The 26,110-nt window shown below is 38.9% G+C and overlaps 2 protein-coding genes across 2 annotated transcripts in view; one reads left to right on the top strand and one right to left on the bottom strand.

Moving 5' to 3' along the window:
- The window catches only part of LOC137400305 (ATP-binding cassette sub-family C member 2-like), a 52,443-nt gene extending 49,804 nt beyond the window's left edge, over positions 1 to 2,639 (top strand). The window contains exons 23-25 of the mRNA XM_068086633.1: positions 1,567 to 1,733; positions 1,933 to 2,127; positions 2,367 to 2,639. Coding sequence (XP_067942734.1) covers positions 1,567 to 1,733; positions 1,933 to 2,127; positions 2,367 to 2,481 — 477 coding nt within the window. The 3' untranslated portion in view covers positions 2,482 to 2,639. The remainder of the gene's footprint in view (positions 1 to 1,566; positions 1,734 to 1,932; positions 2,128 to 2,366) is intronic.
- Positions 2,640 to 6,312: 3,673 nt separating this feature from the next.
- LOC137400304 (multidrug resistance-associated protein 1-like) overlaps positions 6,313 to 26,110 on the bottom strand; it is a 66,317-nt gene continuing 46,519 nt past the window's right edge. Inside the window, exons 19-24 of the mRNA XM_068086632.1 lie at positions 24,387 to 24,525; positions 21,957 to 22,090; positions 20,948 to 21,218; positions 20,419 to 20,585; positions 20,021 to 20,215; positions 6,313 to 6,700 (exon numbers count right to left, since the gene is read on the bottom strand). Coding sequence (XP_067942733.1) covers positions 6,586 to 6,700; positions 20,021 to 20,215; positions 20,419 to 20,585; positions 20,948 to 21,218; positions 21,957 to 22,090; positions 24,387 to 24,525 — 1,021 coding nt within the window. The 3' untranslated portion in view covers positions 6,313 to 6,585. The remainder of the gene's footprint in view (positions 6,701 to 20,020; positions 20,216 to 20,418; positions 20,586 to 20,947; positions 21,219 to 21,956; positions 22,091 to 24,386; positions 24,526 to 26,110) is intronic.

Raw genomic sequence — 26,110 nt, 5'->3', positions numbered from 1 at the left:
TTTTATTATTGTAAGGTGCTAATGCTGTATCTTCCTTGACATCATACTGTCTGTGCTGTTATACGTATAAATTTTATCGACACAACCTCATTACTGTTTATATATACCATGTCAAAACGCAGGCTATAGATGAAGAACTGGTGAACCATGATTAGTGTTTTAAGCATGTAGAAGTCTCCATTCAGTAAAAGCTGGCAATAGCAAAATATTTTGTATAATTTTTTAAAAGATGCAAAATTTTTCAATACTGCCAGTTTGAAGAACTTCAGTTTGCTTAGCAATGTCAATTTCGTTATCAGTTCTCTGTACACAAATAGGGCAACTCCGATTTGAGTGGTTCGAGACTGATGCATTGTAGACTAGCTGTAAAACATATTGCAGATTTCCATTGTTCTCCTCAACATTATTGACATGTATATGTGTATGTATACTCTGATCAGGGCAACAATTTCAGTAGACTGCATATTTGGAGTTGTTTTACAGTATGAAAGACAACTCTTAATAAACCTCATGCTGCACATGAATCTGTTTCCGTAGGTGGGTAATGCAGCTAGTATATATATATATATATATATATATATATATAAACATCTGTATTGTTTGTCTGTCATTCCTGTATCCAGGTATAGCAATTAAAATCTAGGAACGAAAAATTCGCTTCGCACTGGAGTTGAACTCCGAACCAGCAGTTCTTCAAACAGGCGAGCTAACCACTATGCTGTCCTTGCTATACTATGGAATAATTGTGCACATACTTTGCAGCGCTTGCAAAAGTACTATTGGTTACTACTAGCATGTTTGAAGATCATGATTGCGTGAGAGATCATGACACGTAACATAATGATTATAAGCACGGCTCTTATTATAGTAAAGATTTAGACTAGCTTAAGTTACTCAAGTGCGTTTGGTAAAGAAACAGCCAATGGCAACCACATTACCTGCCACTGTTTATAAGCTGTTTTTATTACCCATGCAATGGCGGGCATTCCCCTAGTATTACAATATAAAGGAATTGCACCAATCCAAGCTATTCCAGTAGCAATTACACCGATCAAAACTGTTCTAGCAGTAATTATACCAATGGAAGTAATTCTAGTAGCAATTAAACCAATCAAATCAATTATTGTAGCAATTACACCAATCCATGCCATTCTAGCGGGAATTATACCAATGGAAGGAATTTTAGTAGCAATTACACCGATCATAGCTGCTGTTGTAGCAATTATACCAATCCAAGCCATTCTAGCAGGAATTACAATGGAAGTAAATGGAGTAGCTATCTTAAAGGCAATTACACAGACTAAAAATATTTTAAGTGATGGCTTCATTACAATCTAGTCACTTGATAGTGTTTTTTAACCAGCAGCCATAGTAGTGTCTGTAGCATTTCAAAACTAGCAAGGCTCTCAACAGGTTTATCCTTTGAACAATTCCTGTAGCTTATCTCTGATCAGACTAAAACAATGAATGACTTTTTAATATGCAATAGAGGGCTTACCTGGTTGTTTCACCGCGCATAGGTATTTATTCCCACTAGTGTAGTGGGTGTTTATTTCTTTACCACAGGATCCGGTGCTATTCTCTGGCTCTGTGAGAGACAACCTGGACCCATTTGCTGAAAGTTCAGATGAAAAGCTCTGGAATGTTCTGGAACAATGTGAACTGAAGAGCTTTATTTCTGAGCAACCCAAACAGCTGTCTGCTGAGTGTGGAGAGAGAGGACAGAATCTCAGGTGACCCAGCACACGTTTTTACACATCTTCATCTCACAATATATTTGTTTGTCACGTTGAACACCACAGCATTTAGACATGCCTGTTGTGTTTGGATAAACAAGAACGGGGTTGAAGCTACAAGATTTGTGATTCGTAAGCCTTTGATCATAGTTGATGATTGTTGCCCGTTAATACGTGTCCAGTTCATTGGTTATAGCGTTGGTCAGAGGCAGCTGCTCTGCTTAGCCCGAGCACTTCTCCGCAAGACTAAGATCCTCATAATGGATGAGGCGACAGCAGCAGTTGATATGAAAACTGATGATGTCATACAAAAGACTATTAGAAGTAAATTCTCAGATTGCACGGTTCTGACTATTGCCCACAGGCTGCACACTATCATGGACTGTGATAGGTTAGTAAATTACTATCGTGGTCTGTGATAGATTAGTAAATTACTATCGTGGTCTGTGATAGGTTAGTAAATTACTATCGTGGTCTGTGATAGGTTAGTAAATTACTATCCTGGTCTGTGATAGGTTAGTAAATTACTATCGTGGTCTATAATAGGTTAGTTGTACACCATCATTGACTATGATTGGTGAGTTATATAGGTCTGTGATTATTATGGCTCCTATCCTCATTTCTTTTCAGAATTATGGTTATGGGTGAAGGTCGTGTTCTTGAGTTTAATAGTCCAGAGAATCTCCTCACCAACCAGAATAGCTTATTCTACACAATGGCGAAGGAGGCTGGCATAGTATCATGAGTAATAGAAGTTTTGGCTCTCAACGTTGTTACTGTTTGTACTGGAGAAAGTCTTATTACTGTTTATACTGGAGTAAAAGTCTTGTGCCATTGATCCAATCACCCTCTTGCCATAGCCTTTGTAATGAATGTTGTATATCATGTCTACAGCCAGTTCTACAGCTCTTGTTAAATCTTTTTGTAATAAAGTGTTGAAATAATTTCAATTTATTCATTATTTTTGAGTTTCATTTAAGAGTTTCATTTAAGCTTTAAAATGATAATATAATATTAATGTCATCTGCTGTAATTAATTAGAGTGTTATTATTGGTAACCGCTGGTTAGAGTCATCTCTGTTAATTTGTACTGTAGTTACCTTTTGCAACTAGTAGCTTCCAACCTTGAGTAGTGGTGGTGTATACATCAATGGGGGACAAACGATGTTTTATTTCAAGAGCTGGATATGTTATTCCCGCAATAGTAGGAGGTGATTTTACTAATACTTGAACCGCAGTATAAGATAAACACTGCTCTCTTGCACTGAGAGAAAAAGTTGCATTATAACCATGTAGTCAAGTCTGTTTTCCGAAGCAGTCAAACTTTAGTAAGATAAACTATTTTTCTCACTCTTAAATAGGGAATTGTCTTTGAAGTTGTTGATAGCCATGCGTGGGCAACCATTTTAATCAAGCCGAAAGGAGCGAGTGACAAAAATATTGTTTGACCCGTGGCAGCAGCAGATTGAGTTAATCATAACCCCCTACTCACTGTATCTGGCCAGCGTGTCAGCAGTAATGTACAGACTTATTTTCAGGTTGTCAACTAGCTTTGTGAAACTCAACTTTTACTAAAAATATAGATTCAAATCCAAATTGATTCAAATCTTTTCCTCTCAAACTGGATGTTTTGTTTTCTCAATACATTGCTATATTTCCTTTTAATGCTGCTATAAATGGGTTTACACAATCAAAAGGTCAGAAACCAGTGATTCCAAATTTAGGTAAGTAGAATCAGACAGCCTGCACCGAAACAGTAATTAAGCTGTTAACTTACAGAAGTACGAATCCATACAACTGCGGCTGATCCATTAAAAGTATCAACATGAGTGGACCGTCATTTAAAAGGGGTACACACCAAGGATTGTTTCCATGAATAAGCTAATTTTAAATAATTCTTCGTTCACTGACCATTTCAATAACAAGCGAGTGAGTGCATTGGCAATGGACTAACTTCACTCAATTCAACGGACAGTAAGTCAATTGAATTATTATAATTCAAGGTAGGCTATCCAGCGAAAATTCAACCCCTTTTTTGTTTCCGTGAGCTGAAATAGAAACTTGCACTTTTGTTTCATAATATCTAAATGCTTCTATGCAGCAAAAATTGATTCTGTTATAAGCTTTGTAGCCATTTATTGACGATGTCTGAAAGACACAGCTGAAGGACCTCGAGTTGGTGACGGCATGATAGTTTTGAACTATAACTAAAAATTTATCATTTGACCAATACATGACCACCAAAAACAATATTCTATGAAAATTCAATTTATAAAATATGAGGTTGATATCGGATTGATGTTCAACCAAATATTTCACCTGTTTAGGGTTTTAGGCTATGAGCAGAATTCTTTTAAATCGATGAGGAAATAAATTATTTGCTAACAGGTAGATTAATTCACTTTATAGGTTATTACACTTAGGAGAGAAAAATACTCTTTATAGAGAAATTACTCTTAGGTGTGATATAAGCATATCACATAAGTAATTACTAGAAACTCACAAATGCTCAATATTTAAACATTTGTATAAAATGGCTTTTTATAAATTTGAGTATTCAACTCATTTTAGAATCACTCAGGGATCTTTACATTCGATCTTAGCTAGATTCAGTCATATTGTTACTGCAAGGCGCCGTGACCAGAGCCGGCGAGACCGGCCTCATGATCACTGGCATGGCTGGGCCTCCCTATCATAGAAGTAGGCCTGATCACTGATGAGCCGGCCGCCACACCAAGAAGAACAAAAAAGGAGGTGGTGCCTATCGTAAAGTTTCGCTATAAAAGGTGCCTGTTACAATCGTTGCAGTTTGCGCATACTCTACGAGCTTGTCATTTGTTTATTGCATATGATTTTGTGTATACATATAAATATTTGTGGCGAAATATAAATATTCTAGTTATTAAAACACTCGGAGTGTTTATTTATCTGACTGCTTTGTGGAAAGTAAAAAAACGAGCAGTTTCTTTCACAATATTCGCATTTTATGCTGATTTAACACAAACTCATTAGTAATATGTCATACTACACTTTTTCAGTTGCAAGCCTAAATTTTGTTGATTGTATCACCCATTAATTAGGATAGGCACATTAGTTTCAAAAAATGGCTGCTACATACATGGTGCACACTGCCAACAACACCTGGTATACATCATTAGTTTGTTCTGCATTGAATGCTGTTTTTATCCACAAAAGTTTTGTGTGCTAAAGAAAACAGCGAGTCAAAGGGACAATAATAAAAAAAAATTATATCAATAGAAAAAACTATCATAAAACATGAACATAGTGTACGATTAATGTTTAGTTAGTTAACAAACTGTTAAGTTTTTTGTTCCGCAATTATATCGATTCTTTTGTTTGTTCAGAGAAAACCTTTACGTTTGATGTCAAGAAATATCTCTTAAGCCACCTTAATTTCTGTTAGCCACATTAATCTGTTGTTAATGTTGAACAAGCTAGTTAATATTATGCTGTCACATAATATTATATTTGCTTTTATCTTACATTCGTAAAGTAGATGTATGTGAAAGTATTCGTTATCTAAAAATATTTTCATACACCAATTAGGTTTTTTACGTCTGGAACACAATTTAATTTCTGTCAATTCAATTATTCAAGCTCAATCGTGGAACAAATTCAACTCATATTATTGAGGTTTGATTCCAAATTAGGAGTTGAATGTAAACCGCAGTTAAATTTCACATTATGTTATGTTATTTTTAACCATTAAAATTGCTATGATATTGCAATAAACGCTAGGATTACTACCCAATATAAGAAATTTAATTGGATGGTTGTTTCTGACATTTTTGGAGATTTGCATACATTAGAAGTCATCCAAATATTTAACTTAATCATTTCGCAGAGCCTGCCAGACATGACTAACATTTATCAGTCTTGGTCCCCTTTTTGTCTAATAACACAAATCCTCTGGATACAACTTGATCCCAGGTTGTTGAGAGTTTTCGGAGCAATTTGATATTTATGGAAATCTCTAGTTGAAATGAATATAAACAGTCTCATGGTTTTGTATGTTTGTGCTGGTCGGATGGTGAGTCACTTGAGGCTCTATACAAAGAATTTAGTCGATCCTGAAAGACTTTATAGCAGAAAATGTAGTCTCACCTGGAAGAATTTTGCAATATTGGTAACATTTCAGACAGCAAGAGAAGCTTCCATCCCTACATATTTAATATGAGTTATACAATAGGCATTCCATAACAAGTACCTTTTTAAGTCCCCTCCTTTATACCATCCATGCTCAACTCGTTCTCCAGTGCCACATGCATGTTTCTTCCATATTGTTTACAGAAATTATGCCAATACTTAAATCTAGTGTTTGACTTTAGAGTGGTTACATTGTTTAGTTCTTGCATAAATTTAATCTCGCAAGACACCCACAGAGACCAATGTTGGGTTTCAGTTTAAAACCCTTTGATGGGTTGATTTGCAGCACCGAGGCAAGCTGACAACCTTGTATGGCTTGATAAATCTTCCAGTAGACTTGGTCACCTTTTTTATACCGCCTTAACGTCTCATTAAAAACTAGAGGTTTCAAAAACAGCCTTTTTTTTAATAGTTCATGTTCATTATAAAATGTACTATAATATACCAGTATATTATAGTGTATATAAAATAGCACAGATAAAAAAAGCATTGATTGGAGTAATGAGCGTCTATATGGCAACTTCACTAAGCTACTTGGGGTGTGTTGTATACATGTATAATAATGTGTGTGCATAATTAGCTGAACACCATATAAATTGAGCTGATAGTTGCAATCATTTAGCAGTAGCGTTGTACTACTATGTGCTACTATGGTGTATTTGCGTGCAAGGGCTGACAGCAATTAAGAGACTATTCCAGCTTCTTTTGCCATTGAATAAAATAGACTCAGCTTGTTTTCGAGGAGAACCTGTGGACTATCAAACTCGGCGACGTGACCTTCACTCATAACCATAATCCTACAAACATAGAAATCATGTCTAAGAACGTGATAAGCCTATTTTTTAACTTTAATACATAGGCACCTCTTTGGCATGGCTAGCAGGATGCCAAAAAACTGCCTGTATCATAAAAACAAAGGTTGCACCGAAAGTGATAAAAAATTTAACAAATGTCTTGAACTCCAAGGCGTTTTAAAAATGTTTCGCAAGAAAGAGCACTTCTCAGATTCACTTGAATGTATATTTTCTCCGTAATTTCATAAAACAAATAAAAAGGTGAACCTAAGTCTAGTGACAACATATAACTGATACAGCAAAGTAACTAACAGAACATTCATAGATATAACTGATCTACTACAGTCTATGACGGTATTTCTATGATGGTAAGTCTATGACAGTATTAAAACTGACTCATCATCGTACATGATGGAATATAACTAACATATCGCAGCACATGATATCAAGTACTAACCTATCACATAATATATAATTAACCAATATGGCACATAACTAATATAACTAACTGGGTATAGCCAATGATAGTAAATGATGAATCTATCACAGTTCATCTATATGTATATGTATATATATATAATATATATAAAAATATAAATAATATATATATTATATATATCTACTATATAAACGGCAATCGTTGTCTATCTGCGTGATTGATTGTCCGCCTTATAGAGTACCGTACGTTTTCGACTATTAGCCGCTACTAGGTATCTAGGGCGCGTTAACGGGATTCTCCGGTTATTGCGCCTCATAACCTATTCATCGTTTGCCGTTTCTGGTCAGATCTAAAAAAGATAACGATTTGTGAGTTTCTAGCCCGCAGTTCCTAACTTGGTTTGAAAACTGTGTAGCTGTGTTGGCGATTATATGTTATCAGTAGTACCATGGACGTAATGGATTTATTTAATAGAACTATAACTGTTTTGTAGCTAGACTAATATTTGCTAAAAAGTCAGGTTCCACCATGTATTTAATAGAAATATAACTGTTTTGTAGCTAGGCTAATAATTGCTGAAAAGTCAGGTTCAAATTTGTATTGTAATTAGAAGAAAAAGTAAAACTGTTTTGTGGGCAAGCCAAAACCTGTTGTAGTCATATAAAATAACCGTTTTGCAATGTAGTACATACGTAATAGTTTGTAATAATACTATCAATGTACAGGCTCTATTCAAAAATATACTAAAAACCATTTACAACAACAGCCTACTACAACTACTCAGTGCAACTAGCATTAGCAGTTTTGTAGTTGCGTAGAAACGGTCTTATTAACGCGCAGTTATATTGTAGGCGCCGAAATTAATTCGCGTGTACATTTCGCAACTGATTTAGGAATTGCGGTTAGAAACTCACAAATCGTTATCTTTTTTAGATCTGACCGCCGTTTTCACCCCAAAATGACGTGATAATGACAACTCTACGGCTTTCTTTTAGCTACATGACACGCGATGCTTTTTTGTCCTCGACGTATTAGGGCTAATTTGTTTTCGGCAAAACGATATCGACAATAGACTCTCTCGATATTAGAATTTGGCGACTAAAGTTTATTAATTCTATGAAACACGATGCTGTTTTTGTGAACCTCTATTTCTGGCTTTTCTTAAGGTTCAATTGCTAAATCGCTGTTAAGGTCACTACTTTTCACGCGGACAATAATGTATTATCTCGAGTAGGAGTAACATCTATATTCTCTCACCTTCGATCAGACAAAGACACTACAATAATTTACTTTTACATAACATATCGTTGTAGCAGTATCGTCGTATTCAGAGTTTTGGTGGATATCTGTTGGTGGAACAGTAACTTTTTTATACACACTTATGCAAGAATTGTTATTATTAATTCAACATATTCACGAATGTTATTTTGTTTTCTCAGTTTGTATTAATTGTATCATTACCGAATCATCTCATATTGTAATCGTAGCAAAACAGACTCAATTTAGCTATTACTTGCTAATTATTTCACTGTTACATCTAAACCCTTTATAGTCGTTTTATTTTTAAAGATTATTTGACCTGCACGAAACCTTTTTTGTCATTATATGAAGTTTAAAAGTAGTTTGACAAAGTAAATTTGAAACCCTTCACAGTTGTTTTAGGTAAAATGGCAAATGTTGTTATATGTTAAATACAAATCAATTTTCTGTTCAGTGTTTTTTTTATTACCCGGGCAACGCTGGGTTGTACGGGTTTAGTAAAACGCGTGACGAGGCGTGATGGTCAAAAACACTTATAAATAACGTAGAAGCATTCTAGAACACTCATAGATGATATTTTGATGGTTTTCAGTAGGGTCAAAAATTTTTCGTGACAACGCGTGATGGCTAAAATCGTGCAAAATCGTCATAAAATCGTTCCCAATGGCTAACCGGATGCATTCTACGTAATATCTCGACTGACCAAAAAAATGTTTGAAAAAAAAATTTGATTAAAATATATTAAAACTGCATAGAAGCACTTAAAAATCGATTCTGCATCGTCAGAAAACATATTTACAGTGCTTAGAAAAAAATTCGACCTGTATTAGCCTGAAAATAATCACCCGTCACGCGTTTTACGACCGTTATAGTAAAAAACGACGACCGTTTAGTACGGCGACGGTCACCGTTATAAACGGCGACCGTTTTGAACACGTTTCACTAAACGGATTGCCGATTTAGAAAAACGCGTGATGATTAAAAATACTTCAAAATGACATCAAATCTATATAAAACATTCCTAGATGATATTTTGATGGTTTTTGGTTGGGTCAAAAAATTTACCAAAAATTGCGTGACAACGCGTGACGGCTAAAATCATGCCAAATCATCGTGAAATCGCTCCTAATGGCTTACTGGATGCGTTTTACGTAATATTTCGACCAACTTTGAAAAACGCGTGATGGTCAAAGTCGGTTTAAAACAACTTTAAAATATTTACAAATGTATTCTACATCGTCAGGAGTTATATTCACGCATGCCTGACAAAAATTTCGACCTGTATTAGCTTGTAAATCGTCACGCGTTATACTATGCGGCTACCGATATAGTAAAACGGCGACCGTTTCGCACACGTTTTACTAAACGGGTTGCCGTTTTAGTAAAACGCGTGATGATTAAAAATACTTCAAAATGACATCAAATCTTTCTAAAACACTCTTAGATGATATTTTGATGGTTTTTGGTTGGGTCAAAAAATTTACCCAAAATTGCGTGACAACGCGTGACGGCTAAAATCATGCCAAATCATCGTGAAATCGCTCCTAATGGCTTACTGGATGCGTTTTACGTAATATTTCGACAAACTTTGAAAAACGCGTGATGGTCAAAGTCGGTTTAAAACAACTTTAAAATATTTACAAATGTATTCTACATCGTCAGGAGTCATATTCACGCATGCCTGACAAAAATTTCGACCTGTATTAGCTTGTAAATCGTCACGCGTTATACTATGCGGCTACCGATATAGTAAAACGGCGACCGTTTCGCACACGTTTTACTAAACGGGTTGCCGTTTTAGTAAAACGCGTGATGATTAAAAATACTTCAAAATGACATCAAATCTTTCTAAAACACTCTTAGATGATATTTTGATGGTTTTTGGTTGGGTCAAAAAATTTACCCAAAATTGCGTGACAACGCGTGACGGCTAAAATCATGCCAAATCATCGTGAAATCGCTCCTAATGGCTTACTGGATGCGTTTTACGTAATATTTCGACAAACTTTGAAAAACGCGTGATGGTCAAAATCGGTTTACAACGGTGGTTCTTGTGAGTTAGTAGTCACGCGGTGCCCGATGGTCGCTCGGAAGGGTTCGTGGTAGTGCTGGGCACGGGTAGTAATACTCGTTGAACTCGCAGGTTTATTTTCTCTCGAGTATTGGGTAATAGAGATTTCGGGTATTCCGGTCCTTCGGGTTCAGGTTTTGACTCTCGAGTTCGGGTTTTGGTACACGGATCCGTGGGGTAGTGTGAACAAAAACTCGGTCTATTGCACCTTGCGCTTTTAGTCTGGGCTCACAGGGCATTTTTGGGTCATTTTTGCTAAGGAGGCACGACAATGGGGTATAACGAGTCTTCAATTTAATAGATAGAATAAAGCATCTCATACTTTATTTACCGTACCTACCGGAGATATTGTAGTCAAGCAGTGATTACTTGTCATTAAAAAGTGAGTAGAAATACTTACATCAAATTTTATTTGCGCAATTAGCCAAATGGGCTTCGTAAACAAATCTATGCCTTTTTTAATACAGCGCGTGTTTACTTTCGCCGATAACACATAGGTCCTTAGTCTGTTTCCGCTATCGCCTTGTTAGAAACTGCCATCAGTTTCGCGATCGTAGCAGTGAAAATTTAATAACTCTGTTTAAATTTATTACCACAGCTAGCTATTATGGATTACATAATTAATTATAACCAAGTTTTACTAAGCCAACACGCCTTACTAACGGAAAAAACCGATAATGAAAAGTTTTTTATGAGATTTGGAGCACCATCTACAAAAGGTTAGAGAGGTCCATAGAACATGCTTAAGTTTTAAGCTACCATAGACCCTATCTTCTGCCACCTGTTGAAACGAACATTCCCTGTGACCCAGACTATCTTGACTGTTTAACAATCCGCCTGTTAACGCTGCGAGTACGAATGTCAGTCGATAAAAACTGTGGAAAATGATAAATAAATTGAAAAGAAATATAATTGCTTTGTAAATTTGAAAATATATCTGTTTGGAAAATTTAAACATAAAATCCATATCAACAAACCCGATACTCGAAAAACCTGTAGGCAAAGAAATATCCGAGCTTAGCACTACTAGCTACCCGATACTCGAAAAACCCGAACAGAAGGGGGCGGGTCTAAACCCGTTGACCAAAAAGTACTCGTGCCCAGCACTAGTTCGTAGGCATACACCACCGGACGAGCAGAATCGGCCATGTTGGCATTGTGAATCAGAGCTCCGTTCCCTCAGCTCGTGACTCTTGCGCTCTTCGTGAGTTGTGTTACGTTTTGAGGATCATAAAAGTCTGTCTGAGTCTTGGTGACTCGTGAGTAAACTTACTGGTGTAGTCTGGCACGACGGTGTTTTCTGGGAAAACGTGCAGGTAGAGTAGGAGTGACACAAGGGGACGTTTGGAGTGTCACGGCTGGCAGTGTGGTACTGCGTAATCTTTACTTAGCAGCTTCCAAGCTATTTTGGCCTATATATTGTATTTGTTTTGCCTTGTTGTTAAGTGGTGCCACTCAGCTGGGCTGAGGTAAGCACGAGCGAGCCATGAGTGAGCCCGGGAGCAGCCAAAAGGCTGAGCCATCTACCGAAGGTGGAGGTGGTCAGCCACCCGAGGGCGCCGCGAGCGCTGGAACAGTACCGTTGATTCTAGATGCCACTTTTTTAACGAATCTGATGAACTAGCCACGAGGGCCTATTCTAAAAAGGCTGAGCCGGCAGATGCAGCCATTTGCCGGAGATGGTGCGGTTGAGGTAACCGCATGGCTCTCACGGTACGAGCGACTGTGTGAGTTGGAGCACATTGCTCCGTGCGTGCTGATTGCGTACATGCTCGATGGCACTGCTGCCAGAGTGCATGGACGCATGAGGGTGGGCGAGGCATCTCAATGGAACGTCGTGGAGGCAGTGCTGACTGCTGATTACGCCATGCCTCGACAGGAGGCATGGCGTTGCTTTGTCAGCTGCCGACTCGAACCCGGAGAGACAGTTTACGTGTACCTGGACCGCTTAGATCAGCTCGATGGTAGACTGGGGGTGGCGCTGGAGGACATGGTGTTTAAGACCAAGTTCTATGAAGGGCTGCCCGAGTCAGTCTACGAGTGAGCAGTTACGCATGATCAGGCGTATACTGCTGATTTTGGCTCGGTGCTGAACCGAGTGAGGGGGAAGTTGGTTTCCCGGAGAGCGGTTGAGGGTCGCCCCTAAACAATTAGCTCAGCGGCCAGTTCTGGTAACCGGCCGGTGACTGCTTCTGGCAAGCAGTTGGGGGCTGCTTCTAGCTAGCAGCCGCAAAGCAAAGATAGTTGCTTTCAATGTGGGGGTCCACACAGGGTGAAGGACTGCCCACAGATTAAGCGGCCTTTGTCTGGTACGGGGCGAAAAAGACCTCTTCTGGCAAGAGGGTCGGGTGTTTCCGGTGCAGTAGCGCGGAGCACTTTGTATGGGACTGTCCTGTATGGCCACTGACTGGGGCGGCGGCATGGCTCACTGAGGATGAGCCGGGTTTTCATCAGGAGGATGCAACTCGGGGCGCCGCATCCTCTCATATGGACACCATGTAAGCCAGGCTTACGGGGGCTCCCATAACATCAGGGGGACCCGAGGTGGCGTTGGCGTGACAGAGGGAGGCTAGAGGTCACATGCAAGCAGTGATAGTGTACTGCGGGACAGTCCTTGGCTATCCGGGGCAACTGGTGCGCCTACGACGAGCAGTCGTATGCCGGTCGTTCGAGCAATGCTGAATGGTTGCGGTTTTCAGTGTCTGGTTGACACTGGAAGCGCGCAGACTCAGGTAAGTCTGCAGGTGCTGACAGGCTCAACTCGACTTAGGCCGGGCCACTCGCTGTTGACAACGGATGGTAAGGCGTCTCATGTGAAGGGTCAGTGTCGGGTGGTCGTCGGTGTACAGGGACACTGTTTCGGCGTTACGGCACTTGTTATGGACAAGTTGTGCTATCTTGGGGTTGACTGCTTGCTGGGTGGTGACGTCATTGACCACATGGGAGGCGTCACTGTCTGTAGAGGAAGTGAGGAAGTATTCGGTCAGGTGGGGGAAACCCTATCAGAATGGATGCTGTAAAGTACCTGCAGGGCAGGATACTGGGGCTGGCTGTACATGCGGGGCAGCGAGGGTTCTGCCGTTGTCGGGGTTGGGTAGTGATCTGGTGTCACTGCGAATCGACGACCCTGATTTTATTGCCACTTTCGCCAAAGGCCGGTGGACCGTTAGCTGGCGGTGGTCTGAGGAATCTCCAAAAGGATTGCAGACCCGGGTCGCGGAGTACAAGTGTACTCGGGCACCTAACTTGCATGAGCGGTACTGTGCTGAGATTGAGCGCTGGATCTCAAAAGGTTGGTTGAAAAGGTGGAGTCGACCCGTTGAGGGTATTATTCTCCTTTTGGCGGTGTTTCAACCAACGAAGGACAAAGTGTGACCAGTCATGGACTACCATGAACTGAACGCGTTTGTCAAGAGTCACACGGGAGGTGACGCGGTCGCTGTGTGCAGCGAGAAAATCCGGAAGTGGAGACAGTTGCGTGGCAAACTTGGGGTAGTCGACCTCAAGTTCGCATACCTACAGATCCATGTTTCGGAGGACCTGTGGAAATACCAGATCGTGAAGTATAAGGGGGTCCCCTAGTGCTGACACGTTTAGGCTTCGGGCTTTCGTGTGCGCCTAGGATCATGACCAAAATCCTAGGCAAGATTCTTTTGCTCGACGAGCGGGTCCAATGAGGGACTGACCACTATATCGACGATATAGTAGTGCAGGAGTCTGTGCTTGGCGTGGAGAGCTGAGGAAGCACCTTGTTAAGTATGGACTGGCGACGAAAGAGCCGGAGGGCCTTGATGGAGGTCGGTTGTTGGGCATTTCTCTGAAGGGAAATACTCGTGGACATTTGCAAATGTCGAGGGAAACTGCACCCTCCGATATGCATCTTGAGCCAGCTGGGCTGACTAAGAGAGAGAGAGCTTTTCTCGTTTTGTGGCTGACTTGTCGATCATTACCAAGTGGCTGGTTGGTTGCGGCCCTATTGCAGCTTCTTGAAGCGGATGGGATGCAACGGAGCCTGGGATGCCCCTGTTGAAAAGGAGGTCAGCTTGCTGGCTAGTGAGCTTTTCATGAGGGTATGTCAGAAGGACACTGTTAGGGGTACGTGGCACGTAAGACCGAATGGTTCGGTCGTTGTGTGGGCGGATGCCAGCTCTCTGGGCCTCGGTGTGGCAGTTGAGGTTAATGGCAGCGCTGTTGAGGATGCGTCGTGGCTGATGAAGGAGTCTGACCATTCACACATCAATGTTGCCGAGCTGGAAGCTGTGGGACAACGTGTTAACCTGGCTATTGCGTGGGGGTTCAAGACTTTCATCTTGGCGGTTGACTCTCTCACAGTTGTCAATTGGATGTCAAATACAATTGACGGGCGCCATCGTGTCCGCACGAATGGTGCTGCAGAGATGCTGGTGAAGCGTCGGCTAGGGGTGATCCGTGACACGATCACCGAGTACGGATTATCGGTCACTATGCGTCTTGTACCTACTGTGGAGAACAAGGCGGATAGAATGATGAGGATGCCCAAGAAGTGGCTTGGGCATCGAGGGATGAGTAGAGGTGAGGCCGAGAGCTGCCATCTTTACCGGCGAGAGCCTCGGGGATGCTGTCAAAGATGCTACCAAATTTCGTGGTTACGTCATTGGAATAAAGAGATTCCAATCTACGGCGGCTTTTTGTTTTTGAGCTTTCAAGAGCTTGCAATCACATTGAAAGTGTAAACAGAAGCCATCTTGTACAACTACGTCCCAATTGAGCCGTTTTGGAAAGAGATTCTAATCTACTGCGGTCTCGTGATGGCGGCGATTAACTGTTTATTCTGAACTTTCAAGTGCTTGTAATCACATTTCCACATTTTTGGCACTTGCAACACAGCAGAGTAAAACATAGTGAATCTTTTGATGCCAAATAACTGTAATCTGAATTGTGTTCCAAGAGAACTTTAAGGGTATTAGCTTTTATATGAATAAGACATTCATTTTGGTTGATTATATGTAAATGTTATAATTGATGCTTTTGTTTAGGTGGTTGGAATAATAATCCTAGTGTTACACAGTTTAAGGCTACCTGTCGCAAATTTATCAACAAATGTGACGCAAAATCAGATGCATGTGAGTCAGGTAATGTTAGTGCTCGAGGCGAGATTCTCGTCATACAGGCTACTCCAGAAGTTAATTGGTTTTTGGAGCTCACAACGATTACAGATGTCAAATTTCTGTTATAGGTAACAGTACATTCAATATAGCTGGGTACACTGTGCGAATGCTAACTAGAGTGCTGTCATGTAACATTGGCCGTCAGTCCCTAGTTATGACTAAGTCAAGTATCCATTACCGACATCTCTATACTCTACTCGAGCTACAAAACAATGGAGGATTGGTGCGTCCATCAGACGGTGTCATATCATTTTTCACGGTTTGTTTACATACGAAACTAGAACACAATTAGCTCTCCAATATGGCGCTTACATTACGTTTCGCTATCAAAGTAAAAGTCACGTAATTACCATTCCAGGGGTTTGTGAAGTTCAAAGGTCATAAAATTACTCCCAATGGCATTCTATGTGCTTTTTAAATAATGTCTTAACAAACCGGGGAGTTTGTTTGCAAGGTAAAATTATTTGAAGGCTGATTTAGAAAGATTTGATGTCATTTTGAAGTATTTTAACTCATCACGCGTTTTACTAAAACGGCAACCCGTTTAGTAAAACGTGTGCGAAACGGTCGCCGTTTTACTATATCGGTAGCCGCATAGTATAACGCGTGACGATTTACAAGCTAATACAGGTCGAAATTTTTGTCAGGCATGCGTGAATATAACTCCTGACGATGTAGAATACATTTGTAAATATTTTAAAGTTGTTTTAAACCGACTTTGACCATCACGCGTTTTTCAAAGTTGGTCGAAATATTACGTAAAACGCATCCAGTAAGCCATTAGGAGCGATTTCACGATGATTTGGCATGATTTTAGCCGTCACGCGTTGTCACGCAATTTTTGGTAAATTTTTTGACCCAACCAAAAACCATCAAAATATCATCTAGGAATGTTTTATATAGATTTGATGTCATTTTGAAGTATTTTTAATCATCACGCGTTTTTCTAAATCGGCAATCCGTTTAGTGAAACGTGTTCAAAACGGTCGCCGTTTATAACGGTGACCGTCGCCGTACTAAACGGTCGTCGTTTTTTACTATAACGGTCGTAAAACGCGTGACGGGTGATTATTTTCAGGCTAATACAGGTCGAATTTTTTTCTAAGCACTGTAAATATGTTTTCTGACGATGCAGAATCGATTTTTAAGTGCTTCTATGCAGTTTTAATATATTTTAATCAAATTTTTTTTTCAAACATTTTTTTGGTCAGTCGAGATATTACGTAGAATGCATCCGGTTAGCCATTGGGAACGATTTTATGACGATTTTGCACGATTTTAGCCATCACGCGTTGTCACGAAAAATTTTTGACCCTACTGAAAACCATCAAAATATCATCTATGAGTGTTCTAGAATGCTTCTACGTTATTTATAAGTGTTTTTGACCATCACGCCTCGTCACGCGTTTTACTAAACCCGTGGGTTGTACAGCTAGATGTATTAGCTTACACACCTTTCCTGTTAAATCTAACCAGTTGGTTTTTCGTAATTATTTTCACATTTTACAACAAACATTTGTAAGATTGCTGTAAGATTTATCGTGTAAGATTGCAAGTATCAGTTATTCTCCACTATCTTATATTTACATACATTTACATATAGTAGATATTTAAATTCTCTTATCTCCACTACTTAATAACGTTGGATTTGCCGCTGTTCGTGATAGTGGGTCATGTTCATTTCCTTCAGCAGCCGAGTTACTAATTTTTTTCCAGCTACGAGTAGGCCTACTGTAACTTACTATTACAGAACTTTCACGAGTACTCCGAGCGTTGTGATATGCTATTGTGAAAAGAGAGCAGCTGCTATCGACTTACTGTCACCCTGCATCAGCCATGACCAGCTATACATCGCCTGCTCAAAAGTAGGCACACGCCGAAAACTGTTTCTTCATACGCCCGACAGAAAAACCAAAAATGTTGTCTATCAGCATGTGTTGCGTTGAACTAACGGAGAGAGAGAGGGAGAGAAAGGGAGAGAGAGAGGGGGAGAGCGAGGAGGGGAGGGGGAGGGGGGAAAGGGAGAGAAGGAGAGCGAGGAGGAGAGGGGGGGGGAGAGAGAGAGAGGGAAAGAGGGAGAGAGAGAGAGGGGAGGGAGAGAGAGAGGGAGAGACGGAGAGGAGAGAGGGGAGAGAGAGAGAGGGAGAGACGGAGAGAGGGAGAAAGGGGAGAGACGGAGAGAGGAGAAAGAGGGAGAGAAGGAGAGAGAGAGGGAGAGCGAGGAGGAGAGAGCGAGGAGGAGAGAGGGGGGAGAGAGAGAGGGAGGGGAGAGAGAGGGAGAAGGAGAGAGGGGAAAGAGGGAGAGATGGAGATGTAACTGCATATTTGGAGTTGTTTTACAGTATGAAAGACAACTTTCAATAAACCTTATGCTGCGCGTGAATCTATTCCTGTAGACGGGTAATGCAGCTAGTATAATAATAAATCTCAATGTTTGTTGTTTGTCTGTCATTTGTATGTCCAGTTATAGCGATAAAGTTTTAGTAATGAATAGTACTGGATTTGAACTCCCGACATTCAAATCGCAAGTCTACTAACAGCAGGCGTAACAACAACGCTAAGCCAATCTTATCACACCCATCGCTCATACCATATACAATAAAATCTTTTCGTGATTGCACACGCCAATTTAATACAGTGCGCCCTCGTGTTGGGATGCCCCAGTTATAAGATTTTTTTCGCCTTGCTATATAGAACACAATGTTTTTTCGTTGATTTTGTCCTCGCCATAAGAGGACGAAATCTTTTTCGAATTTTTTCCGCCATACCGATATCAACGAGAACTTCTCTCAAAATTAAATTTGACAGTCGGTGTACTGATTACAACGAAATAACGAAAATTCCAATATGTTATTTGCCGAAATCTCTCCCACAACGCCTGAAAGAGATATGATGCTCACTCTCTATCTCAGTTCAGCATTATTCGTTATAAGTTATAGTAAAAATGAAACCAAAATCGGTGATAAAATTTTAGCCTACGCCAATGTTGAAGTTTAGTAAAATAATACTAAAACTTAATTTTAAGTAAGTTTTTCCTAGGCTAAATTCATTTAAGTTAAATTCAACGCCTATGTTATATGTCTATCTTAAAGGTAAGAGCTTCCCTCGGTACGTACTGTACCGTGGGGAGTACAATAGTACAATATAATGTTACATTTTCTTGCAGATCATAACCACTAAATACGCTAAAATTACTCTAGGTAACTAGAATTACTAAGGTTAACATATTGTTACTAATTTTTAATATGTGCAGTACATATATAAAATTTTGATGATTTTTTACCAGGGGGTGTTTCCATTAATTAATTACAATGGGTTTCTATACCACTCAATACGACATGTTTGCCTTACGATGCCAACACTAAAACGAATCAAAATCATAATTGCATACCAAATTGTTTTTCATTGTAATCGTTACAGTTGTTTGAAAAAGTTTAAAAACCTTTACAGCTGTTTTATTTTTCTCTTAACTTATTTAAACTGCACAAAACACTTTTCTCATGAGATGAAGTTTGAAAGGTAGAGTGGTAACTGTTGTTATATGTTAAATAAAAATAAATTACCATGGCAACGCCGGGCATTCAGCTTAGTGACAGTGTATTACTAACTTCTCATAGTAAATTACTAACATATCACAGCATGGAATGACTAACCACAATGACAAACAACTAACCAAGATGATATACAACTAACCTATCACAGAACACGATAGTAAATTGCTAACCTATGGCAGTCGACGATAATAATTTACTAACCTATCACAGACCACGATAGTAATTTACTAACCTATCACAGACCACGATAGTAATTTACTAACCTATCACAGACCACGATAGTAATTTACTAACCTATCACAGACCACGATAGTAATTTACTAATTTATCACAGACCACGATAGTAATTTACTAATCTATCACAGACCACGATAGTAATTTACTAATTTATCACAGACCACGATAGTAATTTACTAATCTATCACAGACCACGATAGTAATTTACTAACCTATCACAGACCACGATAGTAATTTACTAATCTATCACAGACCACGATAGTAATTTACTAATCTATCACAGATCACGATAGTAATTTACTAATTTATCACAGACCACGATAGTAATTTACTAATCTATCACAGACCTCGATAGTAATTTACTAACCTATCGCAGACCTCAATAGTACTTTACTAACCTATCACAGACCACGATAGTAATTTACTAACCTATCACAGACCACAATAGTAATTTACTAACCTATCACAGACCACAATATTAATTTACTAATCTATCACAGACCACGATAGTAATTTACTAACCTATCGCAGACCTCGAGAGTAATTTACTAACCTATCACAGACCATGATAGCAATTTACTAACCTATCACAGACCACGATAGTAATTTACTAACCTATCACAGTCCATGATAGTGTGCAGCCTGTGGGCAATAGTTAGAACCGTGCAATCTGAGAATTTACTTCTAATAGTCTTTTGTATGACATCATCAGTTTTCATATCAACTGCTGCTGTTGCCTCATCCATTATGAGGACCTTAGTCTTGCGGAGAAGTGCTCGGGCTAAGCAGAGCAGCTGCCTCTGACCAACGCTATAACCAATGAACTGGACACGTATTTACCGGGCAACAACCATCAACTATGATCAAAGACTTACGAATCACAAATCTTGTAGCTTCGACCCATACTTGTACATATATCCAAACACAACAGGCATGTCTAAATCCTGCGGTGTTCAACACAACGAACAAATATATTGTGGGATGAAAGAGGTGTAAAAACGTGCGCTGGTCACCTGAGATTCTGTCCTCCCTCTCCACACTCGGCAGATAACTGTTCAGGCTGCTCAGAAATAAAGCTCTTCAGTTCACATTGTTCCAGAACATTCCAGAGCTTTTCATCTGAGCTTTCAGCAAATGGGTCCAGGTTTTCTCTCACAGTGCCAGAGAATAGCATTGGATCCTGTGAGGAAGAAGTAAACATCCTCTAGAGAAAATGATTATTATTGATAGGTGGTGAACACTAGAAAGTCATTCATTGTTTTAGTCTGATCAGAAATAAGCTACAGAAATTGTTCGAAAGACAAACCTGTTGACTGCCTTAATAGTTTTGAGATGCTACAGACATCACTATGGCTGCTGGTTAAGAAACTATCAGGTGATTAGATTGCAATGAAGCTGTCACTTATAAAACTGAACACCATCAGTGTCTATCTAATGATCTCTTGAACAAATTCATAAATTGAACAAACGCTTGCTGTGACACCACTGCAAACAAGGGCAATAGTTAATACTTGGAAGAATAAAATAGACATTGATACCTACCTGAGGCAGTATCGTTAGACTACTACGAAGTCTATGCAGCCCCAACTGAGATATGTCTACTCCATCCACTTTAATGCAACCATTCTCAGCTTCCAACATTCGAAAGAGTGAGAGTGAAAGTGAGGATTTGCCTGCCCCTGTTCTTCCTACAACTCCTACTTTCTCCTCAGGCTTTATAGTTATACTGAGATGTTTAATAGCAAGATCGAGCTCAGGGCGATATCTTGTTGAGTAGTTGTCAAACTCCAACTTGCCTGCGGATGGCCAGTCGCTGAAAGTGATAATCACACAAAGTTGACTAGCAGATCGACTACTAACAGATAAAAGAAAGATAAAATGAATAAAAATACCCTCAAATGGGCAAATTTGAGAGTAGACAATCCCGCGAATGGTTAAAATCCGCGAATGGTTAAAATCTGCAATGAATTTGTTTTGCAGATATGTTACTTATAGAATAGAACAGTCAAATAGAAAGTTAAACACTTGCTATACGCATGTGAAGGTTTTGCACTCTATTGCTAGCTGGTTTCGCAGATTAATTTATTCGCGTACAAATGTATATATTTCTACGAGAATAATATAGTCCGCGGAAATTAATGAAAAGACAACTTTCACGAAATATAACTCCATGAATAATATTGTCCTGTGAGGTATATGCTTTATTAAGTGCAGCGCCCAAATGATACATCTAACTTAAAGCAGACAATGTATAAACTAAGTTTCTAAACTAAGTCATCTAGAATCTCCGAGCGTTCAATTGACAGTGACGGTAAACATTGCCCTAATAGTTAAGATGATTGTAAGGATATCAACCATCTTAATGCTGTTCTAGAGATTCTGTTCAAGTGTAGCAGAGATGACTGTAAATTGAATTTCAATTTAAGAATGTAAATATTTGGTAAAAGAAAGTGCAACCATATCCCAGCTTTACCAGATAATTCAGGCAGCCATCGGCCATGTAAACTTCAGCTGGTTGTAAGACTAGTCTTCAATAAGAGGCAATTATTACCTCTCTGGATTCAGGTCGGATGAACAATCATCTTCCTTTTCTACCTCAATGTATTCCTTAATCCGTTCGATGGATACGATATTTGTTTCTACAGTGGACACTGTCCAGACGAACATGGTCATCACATCAGCTACCTAACGATAAAGCCTCAAATAATATTACTACACGATAATGGCGATCAGGTTGTAATATTATAAACATAAATTTCTGAAAATACAACAGCTTTACACAACCATCAAGTACTACAGTCACTTTCTGAATACAAGAGCTCATCAGTTCAGAATTTGCAAATTGTTGCAAATGGTAACTTTTAAGGATTATTTTGGTTGTGAAGCGTAAGAGGTGAAGTTTTAAGTGCTATACTTTGAAGCACTAATATCATAGTTATAAACCAACTATTATGCATTATGTATTACAAACTAAATAACATTAACTATGTTATGCAGAGCGTTACCACATACTGAGAGTTATGATACACTGGGTGCTACTACGCACAGAGTGTTAACAGACACATTATGTGGGCATTACGTTATGCAGAGTGTTAAGATATACTGAGTGTTATGATACACCGGGTGCTACTACAAATAGAGTGTTAACAAACACATTATGCAGGCATTACAATATGCAGAGCGCTACGATATACTGCGAGTTATGAAAAACAGAGCGTTATGGTACACTCAGAGCTATGATGGCTAGAAGTTAGGATAGGCAAAGTCTAACTATACACTGTCTGTTATGATATACACGAGCATTGTGACAGACGAGTTATAATAGACAGAACATTAAAATAAACAGAATTACAATGGACAGAGAGTTACAATGAAAAGTTACAAATAGACAGAGAGTTGTGATACACAGCATTTCTATGCAAACTGTTGAAAATTAAAACCCAGCGGTCATACTACAGTGCACCCTTGAGATACGATTACCCTGATATACGATTTGTTAGCCTCACCATACGCATCTTATTTCACCATAAAAATTAAACAAAATTTTCGTCCAAGTTCAAATTTGGCAGTCGGTGTGCATATTACGTACATCAAAATAACAAAGACACCGAAATACTGTTTGCCGAAAATATTTTTACAACGCATGAAGAGACGCGATGTTCAGCAATTCTTGTGTGTAAAACAGTAATATTTTCCCTTTAAACTCATTAGCAAAGTTGGAGTTGCGATCCCTTCAAACAGAAGGTCAGTCAGTGGTCAGACAACGTCTCTCACCTGCTAACAAAAATCCAATTCATCACAAAAACAGTATCGTTCGGGCTTTCTCGCCGAATTAGGTTGGAAAAGGTTTTAAACAGGTTCACAAAAGTTATAGTGAAAGCGAAGATAGAAACTGATAAGTGATAACAGTTCAGTAATAAAAAGTTGAAATTCAGTAAAATAGTTCAAAATACATACTAAAACTTAGCTGTAGGTGTGTGTGTGTGCGTTTAAAAAGCTAAATTTATTAGAGGTAACTTTTTGAAGGTAAGAACTCCCTATGGTATGACTGCGCATAGTACATTATAATGTTACATTTTATTGCAGATCATAAGTTCATAACCACTGAATACGCTAAATTCAATAAAGTAACTGTAGGTAACTATAGTTACTAGGGTTAACATATTATTTTGTTACTAATTTTTAATATGTACAGCCCTCATATAAAATTTTGACGATTTTTACCAGTGGATGTTTGCACTATATAATTACTATGGTTTCTATACCCCTACATACGATTTTTCACCATACGATGCCAACCCCGAAACAGATCAAAATCGTATCCTTAGGGTGCACATTTGAGAGAGAATAAGATAACTCCAGATTTGAGAGTCTATTCAATAACTATATTTAGTAATTATGAAAACACTAGTGGGCCTGATGGAAAGCCTGATGGATGAAGTTGGCGGGTGACATCTTGTACAGATATTCCTATCAAGGATGAAAGAAAAGCTATATACACTGCATACTGCAAACTATAATCTAGTACAAAATTGCATGTTTATGTAAACAGCAATGGATGGAAGCATAGGTTATGCATGTGACATATCATATTTTGACACATGGTGCAGTATGGTCCTTTCGTCAATGAAGGGTATAAGCTATATATATATGGCATGTTATACTTTGACACACGGTGCAGGTATTCCTATGACTAATGAAAGGTACAAGCTATGTATATGGTGTGTTATACTTTGACACATGGTGCAGGTATTCCTATGACTAATGAAGGGTATAAGCTATGTATACGGCATGTTATACTTTGACACATGGTGCAGGTATTCCTATGACTAATGAAGGGTATAAGCTATGTATACGGCATGTTATACTTTGACACATGGTGCAGGTATTCCTATCGCCTATCGCTTTTAGTTGCATAAACATGACAACATAATAGTAATAATCCTTAAATAGTAATAAATATGAAATATGAAAAACTCACCTCAATGACCAGAGAGAGCACAAGGCCAGTCAAACTAGATGTCATGTGTAGGCTGGGTATCCTTACAGAAAGCACACAGAACAAAGCTGTCAGGCATAGTAGGACCCCATTGAGAGTGTACATGCGAACATCAAGCCAGCTGCAACAAAAATCATTGAGTCTAAAAAGATATAGGCCTATATGTATATGTATATATAAAGCCAAGAGTTTGCCGTCTGTCTTCCGCTGTCTGTTTGTCTGTCCGGCTATAGCGATTAAAATCAAGCAATGAAAAATTCATATCCTAGTAGCTTTGATCTCGGAGCCTCCCGTTCACCAGGCGATAAACTAACCCATTGCAAACTAATCCTTGCATTGATATGCGAGGAATTCATTTGGCAATATGCGGCGTTTTCTCGGTTAAAATAGTGACTCTGGGTTAAGGCGCAAAGTCACTAAGGCTTGCTCTCACAGCTCTTATTAGTAACTTTAGCAACATGGATACTAACTTGCTCAAATTAGTCATTGACAATGTCCTGAGCTAATGGCAAACGACTACATTACCTGCCACTGTTTATAACATGTTTTTTTACTACCCGTGCAACGCCGGGCATTCAGTAGTATATATATAAATCTCAAAGTGTGTCATGTCTAACACTGTCTGTCCGGCTATGGCGATTATAATCTAGCAATGAAAATTGCATTTCGTACTGAATTTGAACTCATGAAGAGCGTAACAGCAAGTTTGTAAACAAGCGCACCAACCACAAGGCCACACTGTTGTTACCATTACTGCCACATTACCGTTATTACCACATTACAGTCTGTTACCATTACTGTATACCATTTTCTCGATTGCACACGCCAAATTATTAATTAATACAGTGCGCCCACAGGTCGTGATGCCCCTGTTATAAGATGTTTTCGTCTTACTCTAAGAAACACGATGCTTTTTCATTTTCGTCATACTAAGGCGAACTTGTTTTTCGCATCAACATCATATATCAACAAAAAACTTTTGTAGAAATTCAAATTTAACAGTTGGTGTACTGATTACAACAAGATAAAAAAATTTTGATATGGTATTCACCAAAATCCCTCCCACAACGCCTGAAAGAAATACACATTGCTCGGTATCTCAGTTCAGCGTTATTCGTTATAGGTTATAGGAAAAATGGATACAAAAACAAATAAGTGATAAATTGTTAGTTGAAAGTTAAAGATTAGTTTAGTGAAATACATACGAAAACCTTTAAGTATGTGTTTAGCAAACTAAATTTATTTAACTTGAAATCAACGTTCATATTATACATCTGTTTTAAAGGTAATTACTCTCCAAGGTACTTACTGCACGTAGTACATTGTGATGTTACAGTTTCTTGCAGATCATAACCGCAGAATACGCTAAAGTTGCTGTAGGTAACTAAAGTTACTGTAGGTAACTAAAGTTACTGTAGGTAACTAAAGTTACTGTAGGTAACTAAAGTTACTGTAGGTAACTATAGTTACTGTAGGTAACTAAAGTTACTGTAGGTAACTTTAGTTACTGTAGGTAACTTTAGTTACTGTAGGTAACTACAGTTACTGTAGGTAACTAAAGCTACTGTAGGTAACTAAAGTTACTGTAGGTAACTAAAGTTACTGTAGGTAACTATAGTTACTTACAGTAACTAAAGTTACTGTAGGTAACTATAGTTACTGTAGGTAACTAAAGCTACTGTAGGTAACTAAAGTTACTGTAGGTA

Source organism: Watersipora subatra, chromosome 7, assembly GCF_963576615.1.
Source record: "Watersipora subatra chromosome 7, tzWatSuba1.1, whole genome shotgun sequence".
NCBI lineage: Eukaryota > Metazoa > Bryozoa > Gymnolaemata > Cheilostomatida > Watersiporidae > Watersipora > Watersipora subatra.
Note: the sequence above shows the minus strand (reverse complement) of the source record. Positions and strands in the feature narration are given on the sequence as shown.